Source organism: Petaurus breviceps, unplaced genomic scaffold (genome assembly GCF_028583685.1).
Source record: "Petaurus breviceps papuanus isolate PSGF00001 unplaced genomic scaffold, PetGlider_PUasm1.0 90845, whole genome shotgun sequence".
Lineage (NCBI taxonomy): Eukaryota > Metazoa > Chordata > Mammalia > Diprotodontia > Petauridae > Petaurus > Petaurus breviceps.
Genome location: NW_027187359.1, coordinates 1,180,163 through 1,189,981, shown reverse-complemented (window position 1 = coordinate 1,189,981; position 9,819 = coordinate 1,180,163). Strand labels below are relative to the sequence as shown.

Below are 9,819 nucleotides of genomic sequence, written 5' to 3'. Positions count from 1 at the left end.
TTATAGCCCTTTGGGCATAGTTCCAAATTGCTCTCCAGAATAGTTGAATCGGTTCACAACTCCACCAACAATGCATTAGTGTTATAATCTTTCCACATCCTCTCCAGCATTTATCATTTTCCTGTTTTGTCATCTTAGCCAATGTGACTGGTGAGATGTGGTACCTCAGAGTTCTTTTGATGTGCATTTCTCTAATCAATAGTGATTTAGGGCATTTTTAAAATATGCTTATAGATATCTTTAATTTCTTCCTCTGAAAACTGCCTGTTGTTTTTTTTTTTTTGACCATTTATCAATTGGAGAAGTTACCAAATTCTTTATGCTTTTTGACCCAGTAATCCCACATACAGCCCAAGGAGATGGAAGACAAAAACAAAGGTCCAAAAAAAAATACTAAAATATTCATAGTAGTACTATTTGTCCTACCTCCAAAAACCCAATCTGTTACCAAAGTTCCATTAATTAGAAAATTAGACCATTAACTAGAAAATGGCTGTGGTGTATGAATGATATAGAGCAAGGTAAATAGAAAACAAGTAAAAAAGAAAAGAACATACAATAATGCAGATGAAAAGAACACAAATGAAGTAGAATCCTATGAAATTATAAATTATGTGTAATAATATGTAATTTTGTTGTTATTCAGTGGTTTTTCAGTCATGTCTGACTTTCTGGGACCCAATTTGGGGTTTTCTTGGCAGAGGTACTGGAATGGTTTACCATTTTCTTCTCCAGTTTATTTTACAGATGAGGAAACTGAGGCAAATAAGGTTAAGTGACTTGCCCAGAGTCACACAACAAGTAAGTATCTGAGGCCAGATTTGAACTCAGGAAAATAGTCTTCTTGACTCCAGGCCTGGCATTTTATTCACTGTGCCACCTAGCTGCCCTGGTATATTACACATTGCATATTATAATGTATAAGAATTAATTATATATGACATATAATTAATTTTAGGACAATTATATTATAATGCTTATAATAATTGTATATAAAGGCACATATATGAGATTATATATAAATGAGATTATTATACATACATGTATCCATAGTTGTAGACATATAGCAATATAAATATAGATAGGAATTTAAGATTTGTGTATATATGTATATACACAAACCTTAAATATCTAAATAAATGTTAGCTATTTTACAGATAAGGTAACTAAAGCCTAGAGAGATAAGTGACATGCTCAAAGTCACAGAAAAAGTCAGGGACAGAATTAGAACCAGGACCATGGCATCCTGATTCTTGAGTCAAACTCTGTACCACCAACAGACTTTGGCCAGAATACTAGGATGGGTCAGGAGACCTGAGTTCTAGTCCAGACTGATATGTGACCTTCAAAGCAAATCCCTTCCCTCCCCTCCCTGAACCTCATTTTTCTCACCTGGAAAATGAAAGAAGAGATTAGTAGGTGCCCATCCATTGAGGAGCAACTGAACAAAGTCTGATATATATATATATATATATATATATGTAGGCTAGGGAGTAGGGAACCTCCTATGAGAAACTTGTATATAAAAGCACAATTTCTTCCTGGATCTGAGGTGGATGCTGCTGGCTGCCATGCCACAATGCCTGGAGATGAACTTGGGTAAGTATTACTGTATGGTACCAAAAGACAAATGTGAAAAATTCAGAGAATATTGAAAGATTTGTCTGCAATGAAGCAGGATGAAATAATCAGAACCAGGAAAAGAGTATATGCAGTGATTACAATAATGTAGATTAAAAGATTACTAAAAGGGAAGTCAAACTGTACATAATTTTTAAAAATTAATAAAGGTCCTCAAAATCTGGTAACAAAACACACTCCTGGCCTCTCACAGAGAAGCTGGGGATTAGGAAGGCAGAGCATTGTCAGATACAGTCCCTGTGACATCTTATTTATATGGGTTTTTATTGATACAAGGAAGGATTCAACTGAAGGAATTTCAGGGTGGAGAGTGGAGCATGCATCAATGACTATAATGTAAAAACAAACAAAAATCAATAAAGCTTATTTTTTAAATAAAATTTTAAGAGAAGAGGGTTGGACTAGGTAATCTAAAGTCTCCCTAGGCTCTGATTACCTGTAACTTTATTCTCTCCCTCCTAGACTAGAAGGGGAGCTCCCTAAGGGGAGGAAGGGCATCTCTTCCCATTCCCCACATCACTGAGCACAGACCCAGGCACACAGGGAGGACTCAATGTGCACCCAGAGAGATGCACCAAGGGTGATGTAATAGAAAAAACCACTTCCCAGGGATGAGAGGACCTGAGGTCAAGTCCAGGTTCCACCACTAACTAGCTATGTGACTGACACCCAATCATTCAGGCTCTCCGAGCCACAGTTTCCTCTCTTATGGAAATAACATAAAGAAAAGAGGGATGGTGTTGGTATTATTTGTACTGCCCAGATCACAGGATTTTTGTGAAGATGAAATTAAATAACTGGTATAAAGTGATATTGTTAGCCATAAAGTACTGTATAAATGTCAGCAATTACAATGAGCCTTGTACAGTGTGTCCTAATATCCAGGCACTTGAGTGGGTTCTAATCCCATAAAAACCACCACAGGTATTTGAGGCATCAATGCTTCAAACCAAGGGTCTAACAGAGTGCCCGATCCATCTTCCGTAGAATGGAGGTCAAGAAGACTTCAGGATTCTTGGGGGAGCTACTGGGGTGACAACTGGACAATGAGTATGTGCCACTCAACTCCAATATCAAATTTGTCCCCTCCAGCACACCTCAGGTCTTAGAGCAAAGACATCCTATTCAGCCCTAGACAAGAAGAGGGATGGGGATGGGGAGACAAAGATGAGAATGGAACCCTGTAGGCCAAGGAGCCACATTTCTATACCCAGCAATCAGGGTTTGCCATTGCCCCACTTTGTTCTCCCAGAATATGTGCCAGCATATACCAGGAGAAACCTTGGAAACGATCCCAGTCAGCAACTAGTGGGGTTGGGGCCAGAGAAAGATGGAGATAGGGGGTGGAGGAATCTGGCTCTCCATCAAGTGAGACTATTAGGCAGTCTCCCAGGACCCCCTGGGCCTTATGATGAAATAGCTTCTCTCCATCCAGAGCTTCCCAGGGCCTGAGGCAGATTCTGGGAACTACTGGACATGAAGACATCAGGGTATCTTGGAAAGAACATTGGAATTAGAGTCAAAAGACCTAAGTCAACTTCCTCATCCACTAAATGGAGACTTGATGACTTCCAAAGATGCTGTCCTAGCCCAGCCTAGAGCTATGTGTCCCTTCCTCCCATCCCTTCTTCCACCATCCCCTTCTCCACCCTCCCTGTCAGTGGGCCATGTTCCAGGAAAAGCCTCCAGGACAGAGGACGTGGAGGTACTTCCAGTACCAGACCCCTTGGGCATCGCCCCATGTGTGTCTAGAGGTTGGAAACTTTTCAAAAATGCCTTCCCATCCATTGCCTCATTTGTTCTTCGTAGCAATCCTGAGAGGGAGAAGGACAGGGATTGTTATCTCTGTTTTACAGATAAGGAAACTGAGGCTCAGAGACATGAAATGGCTTGTCCAGTTATTTATTGGCAAAGATTAGGAACTTGGATATCACGGAGAGCTGATGGTTAAACATTTACCAGCACATGACTCTTCAATTTCCTCCACTGTAAAATGATGGCCTCTTAGGTTCCTTCTAGCTTTAAACCTAAGATCCTCTAGTACCCTATTTTGCAAATGAGGAAACAGACCCAGAGAGAACAGGGGAATCAAGTCTGTTTTATTTTGTTTTGTTTTTAAGTGACTTGCTGAGGGTCACATAGGCAGAAAATAACAGATAGAAGATATGAACCCAGATCCTCTGACACCAGATGTATGTCCTTTCCATCACATCATGCTGTTTCCTGTCCTTCAAAAGCACCTATATTCTCCTGGATCAGCATGAAACCTAAAGGCCTCAATCTTTCTGGCCCTGGTCTCCAAGCAATTATCTATGATCATAGGATGTCTCTCAGTTATGCTTCCTAGCCATCAGCCCCCATGAAACCCACAATACTCCCTAGTATAGCTGGAACCAGCTTAAAATGTAATTGGGAAATATTGAACAAAACAGAAAAAAATACAGCAAAACATGTTTAATGTTAATGAATGGTTTTCTAAGTCAATATATAGTCTTCAGAGATCCTTAGGTACAGATTAGTGGCCCGTTTCTATCTGAGTTTGACACCATTGACCTAAACAGTTTCTGCCCAATGCTGAAGGCAGTGCTGAAGTAGATGTCCACATAATGCTTTATGTTTCATTAAACTGAATTAAAAATGTATCTGTACATCTGGAAGGTACATGAAATAGGATGGTAGAATGAAAGAAATCTTACAAATTGTATAGTCCAACTGCCTCACTTTAGAGATGGGGAAACTAAGGAGTATGGAGAGTTTATTAACAATAATCTGATATTTGTAGGAAAAGTAAAGGATCTGTGATTTTATTGGTGTTGGGAACATCCTTTACCAATGCAGGTTGGCACCTCTCTGTACCTTAAAAGTCTTTGAGAGTTGTCTAGAGCACAGAATTAAAGGGACTTTCCAGGATCACAGTATGTGTCAGACCTGGGATTTGAACCTTAATATTTACAGATCATTTTAAAAAACATAAGTATTTGCTATCTCATTTGAACCTCAACAATTTGGGTAGGCATTAAATAGAGAAGATATTATTATGCCCTTTAAACAAATAAAAAGACTAAGGTCCAGAGAAGGATCATGGCTTGGCTGAGTGGCCATCAGGGCTAGATCTCAATTCTTCTGACCATAACCAGCCCATACAGCTGCCTCTGCCTCTGCATGCCCCTACCTCGTTGGACACTCTCACCTCCCAAGCCAAGGCTACCCAGATGCCCTTCAGTAGTTCCTTCCATTCACCAGACTTCAGGAGCTCAAGAGATGATGCCAGCTTACAGGTAGGGCTGATGCCTGGGCAGCCCAGAGAATAATCTGACTTTCATTCTAGTGGGGTTTACCCAATCTATACCCAGTCCCTCCAGGCTACCTGGGCCAGAGGCTCGCCAGATACCCCAAGGGTAGGGGCTGAGTTCCTCTTGCCAAAAACTTTTTGCCTGGGGGTGGGAGGTGGGGAACATTTCCTCCTCCAAGTCATATGATGGGTATGACCAATCCCCCACCTACCTTGCCCCAGGATATAGTTTACCCCTTTTCTCCCCCACTTTGGTTGAGGGTATAAAACCAGTCCCAAGGGCTCAAGACCACTAATCAAGTGTTATCTACCAGCGGCACCATGAAATTCACCATTGTTGCCCTCTGCTTCGCCCTCAGCTTGGCTGGCATCTCCAGCTCAGAAAAACTTTTAGGTAAGTAGCAATCCCCTTCCCAAGAGAAGGAATCATGGCAGCAGCTGGAGCTATTAAAATCCTACTCTTACCAATAAAGTTGATATTATTTGAGAGGGAGTCAGCATAGAACAGTTTCATATACTGAACACTGGGAGAACTGGGTTCTAGTCTGACTTAGTAGACTCATGAGTTCATAGATTCAGGGCTGAAAGGGACCTTAGAATTACTCTAAACCAAATTTGGGCATCTTCTTTCTAAATTTCCATTTTCTCCTTTATAAAGTGAGGGAATTGGACCAGATGACTTGTTACGTATTTTCCAGCTCTGGTATTCTATATTCTAAGATCTCTCCCAGATCTGACAATATGACTCTAAAAGGAATTTTGTTGGGACCATTTACAGAAATCAAACCAGGACCAGATGATTACATGCTGGTTTTTGGGAAGTTAACTGAGGACCATTGAGTGTATTTTGCCTTCCAAAACCATGTCCCCCAATTCCCTGTTCCCATAGAATTCTGAAAAGAGCAGGAAGGGAACTTAGAGGTCACCTAGTCCAAAGACATTTTACAGATGAGGAAACTTAGACCCAGCCCAGACCTTGTTAAGGTCTCTCCCAACTCTAAAATCCTGTGATCGTAGAGTTGGCAAGGTCCTTAAGATATGGAACACTGACTAGGCAGGAAGAGGTCTTAGAGCATAAATTGTAGAAAGTCAATTAGCCAATAGAATGTCAGCTTTAGAACGTGCCAGAAGCATCATGCAAGCAGAAAAAGAACCCACTGGGAGTCAGAGGATTCAGCTTCACCTCTCTCTCTTCTACTGCTCTGTACCTCTGACTTCAGGCTCCATAACTACATCTCTCCAGATTTCAGTTCCTTCATCTGTAAAACGAAAGAGGTTGAACTAGATGGTCTTTAAGCCTCCTTCCAGCTGAAAACCTATCATCCTTCCAAGAAAGAACATCAAAGCTGGAAGGAATCTTAAAACATAACAAAAATGTCTAGGAGGGATTTTAAAACAGTGTCAGATCTGGAAGGGACCTTGGACATGATCTGATCCAAGCCCCTTATTCTAGAAATTAAGACACTGAGCTGAAGAAAGGGAAATGACTTGGAGGAAGTCACAGGAGAAGTTTATTGTCAGGGTTAGGACTCAAATCCAAGGATCCAGAATCTCAACTCAGGATTATTATTACTTTTTTAAGCAATTGGGGTTAAGTAACTTGCTCAAGGTTACATGGCCAGTAATTTCTGGGTGTGGTGCTAAGTATCTGAGCCCAGATTCAATCTCCCAGGTCATCCTGACACTGGGGCTGGTGCTCTTACTCTCTGAGCCACCTGGCTGCCCCCAGGATTATTTTTTAACACCAAATAAATAGATGTTATCTACTATTCAAGTGTAAACAACAAATCAAATCAACAAATAGTAACTGAGCTTCTACTTTTTGAGTCCTGTGGTCTTTGGCAGAATCAGCTGAGAGCGTAGTCCCTTTTTTTGGGAGGGGGAGGAAAAAAGGTGGTGAAGAAGTGACGAGGGGCTATAATAGGATAGATACCATACAGCAGAGAGTGACCAGAAATAGTGTAGAATAGAAGTGGGAGGAAGCCAAAGACAAAGTAACTGATTCCATAATTTTACCCAGCCCCAGCCCTATTCTAAGCAGAGGAAGCCTTTTTTGTGTGAGAACAGTCCAGGGATACCAAGGCAGAGTCTCTCCCCTCACCAAGAACCCCTTGAGCCATTACTGCCTAGGTCAGAACTAGGAGGGACAGATATAGAAGGTGACAGCCAGGCAGTCCTTCCGATACTAGAACCTATTCTCAACTTAAAAGATCAATCAGAGCTGGAAAAAACCTTTGAGATCACCTCATCCAACCCCCTCATTTTACAGAGGAAAAAAAAAAAACAGTAGCCCAGAAAAAATGGAATCACTTGTCCCAGGTTATACAGGTGGTAAGAATAGCAGAGTTAGGATTCAAACCCAGACACTTTGATTCCAAATCAATGGTCTTCCCATGGCCTTTCTTAATTACTTGTTTATTTCGATGACAGAAGTGAATTAGCAACATTCAAATGAATGGGTCTATCAGAAACAGAAACTGCCTTCTTTTGCTCCCAAGTCTATATGTACCACATCTCTGTGTGTGAGTCCATTGGTAGAGGAAATTCCTAATGGGGAAAGGAAGTAATCCCTAATGGGGAAAGTCCTACCAATGTTCTGTACCTGAGTTTTAAAGAGCTGCCTAGGACATTTATGCATCTAGCTAGCTAGCTACAAATTCATCCATCCTTACATTTATCCATCCATCCATCTGTCTATACTATGCATGTATAGATGTGCATTTGTTTGTATGTATGTATACATGTATTTGTAGATGAATGGATGGATAGATATAACTATTTTGATTGATAAAAAAGTCTTTAATGAGTACAATTGTCTATTTGTTTCCTCAACCTCTGTTTTTATTGGTGAAGGGAATTCTCACTTCAGAAACTCTCTTGACCAATGCAGTTCAACACCTGTTCTGTAACTTACAGAGAGTTGCCTAGGAAACTGATGGGCAAAACACCTTGTCCAAGGTCACTGAGTCAGAGGTAGGATGTGAACTCCTATCTCCAACCTTCCTGATTCGGAGTCTGTCTGATAGTCATTAGCCCACAACAGTCTCTTAACCTCAGTAAATGACTAAGTTGAGGATAGAAATATAAACATTTTCTTGTTAACTAATTATTGGTGGACATTAGCAATAGTTAAGGGCACTATAAAGTTAGCATGACATAGTGACTAAAATCTGGACTCAGAGCCAAGAAGATTTGGGTTCAAGTCCCCCATCTCATACATACTGGCTCTGTGACCCTGGGTAAGACTCTTACCTGCTCAGTGTTCCTAAGCAAATCTCTGAGACTATGAATTTCAGAGAAGTTTGTTGATAAGGTTTTTCAGTAGTGTCTGACTCTACCTGACCCCACTTGGGGTTTTCTTGACAAAGATACTGGAGAGGTTTACCATTTCCTTCTCCATCTCATTTTACAGATAAGGAAACTGAGGCAAATAGGATTAAATTACTTGCCCAGGGTCACATAGCTAGTAAGTGTCTGAGGCTGGATTTGAACTCAGGTCTTCTAACTCCGGGCCTAGAGCTCCAACCACTGTGCCACCCAGCTGCACCTTCAGAGAAGGTGCTGATCTATATTTGTAGAAGGAGTTTCCCAAAACTGATGAAACTCAAGCTCAATCCTATCCCTATCCTATTGGTATTAACCAATTATTTAAATGGAAGTTAACCAACTACTGACGTACATTATAACACCCATTCACACATCTGTAGACAAAATTAAAAAGGACCCCTAAAATCATCCAATCCAACCCTGAGCAAAATTATTAATCCCGTTCCCAACAAGTGGTCCTTCAGCCTCCACTTGGTGACCTCTAGTGAAAAGAAGCTTATGGAGCACCAATGGAAATTAGCTGAGTTTATATACTCATTTTATCACCTTCTTCCTTCCCCACATCCACAGACCGAGTGAACTCCCTGGAGAACCTATCCCGACTGGTTCCTTCTTTATGCCTGCTCCCACCTGTGAGGGGCAACTGCAATTCTCACATTCATCGCTACTTCTACAATGCAACCTCTCATACCTGCCAGGCTTTCGTCTACAGCGGCTGTAATGGCAATGGGAACAATTTTGACTCAGTGCAATGCTGCTTGAAGACCTGCAGACTCAACAGTAAGTGACTGTCACCTACTTCCTCAATGCCTACCTGGCACTGGAATAAGAATAGAAAAAGTAATGTTGCTCCTAAGGGTGATGGGATGAGGGTAAGGATGATGATAGCCATGGTGAGTTTATAATGGTAATGATAATGGTGGCCATAGTGATAAGCATAATGGTCAAGGTTGTGGGAAGTCTCCTGTTGATGAAGATGAGGTGATATTGTTGGTCATGGAAGCATCTGTGATAGCAGATGTCTGAGGGAACTTTGGCTTTAGCTCAAGGGCCAAAGGTAACTGACTGTGACTTCCATTACAGAGAACAGGAACAATAATAACTGAAACTGATACTGAACATTCTGGGAGCATGGAGACTGCCACATCACTTCCTTGACCAGTCCTGCTGCCATCCAGACCTGGTGATGCTGTCCTGTTTCTTTCCCTCTATGATTCCCTCTTCTGGTACAATAAAGCATTAATAGCAAATGGTAAACCTCTCCAGTATCTTTGTCAAGAAAACCCCAAATGGGGTCTATGCCTCCATCCTTCACATCCTGAGGAGATCATGGGCTTTGCTGTTCACTCCAACCTCAAAGCCCCTGAATGTTAATGAATTGCTGGAAATGCCCCTAGAAAATCTGTCCCTTCTTTAGCCCAAGTGACTCACACAACCCAGGATGGCCTTCCCAGTACCCACATCATCTCCAAGGTGAAAGGAAAATAAAGAGAAACCTGTCTGCCTTTCCCAGCTGATATCCACCTGAGAAGCACAAAACAGGAGCATTGGGTGCAGCC

At 41.4% G+C, this 9,819-nt stretch overlaps 1 protein-coding gene across 1 annotated transcript; it reads left to right on the top strand.

Annotated features, from left to right (window-relative positions):
* The first annotated feature begins 5,233 nt into the window (after nt 1–5,233).
* Nucleotides 5,234–9,474, top strand: SPINT3 (serine peptidase inhibitor, Kunitz type 3). The gene is made up of 3 exons (XM_069072275.1): nt 5,234–5,327; nt 8,831–9,040; nt 9,344–9,474. Exons 1-3 carry the CDS (start codon nt 5,255–5,257, stop codon nt 9,364–9,366), a joined length of 306 nt encoding a protein of 101 aa, XP_068928376.1. The 5' UTR covers nt 5,234–5,254; the 3' UTR covers nt 9,367–9,474.
* The last annotated feature ends 345 nt before the right edge of the window (nt 9,475–9,819 follow it).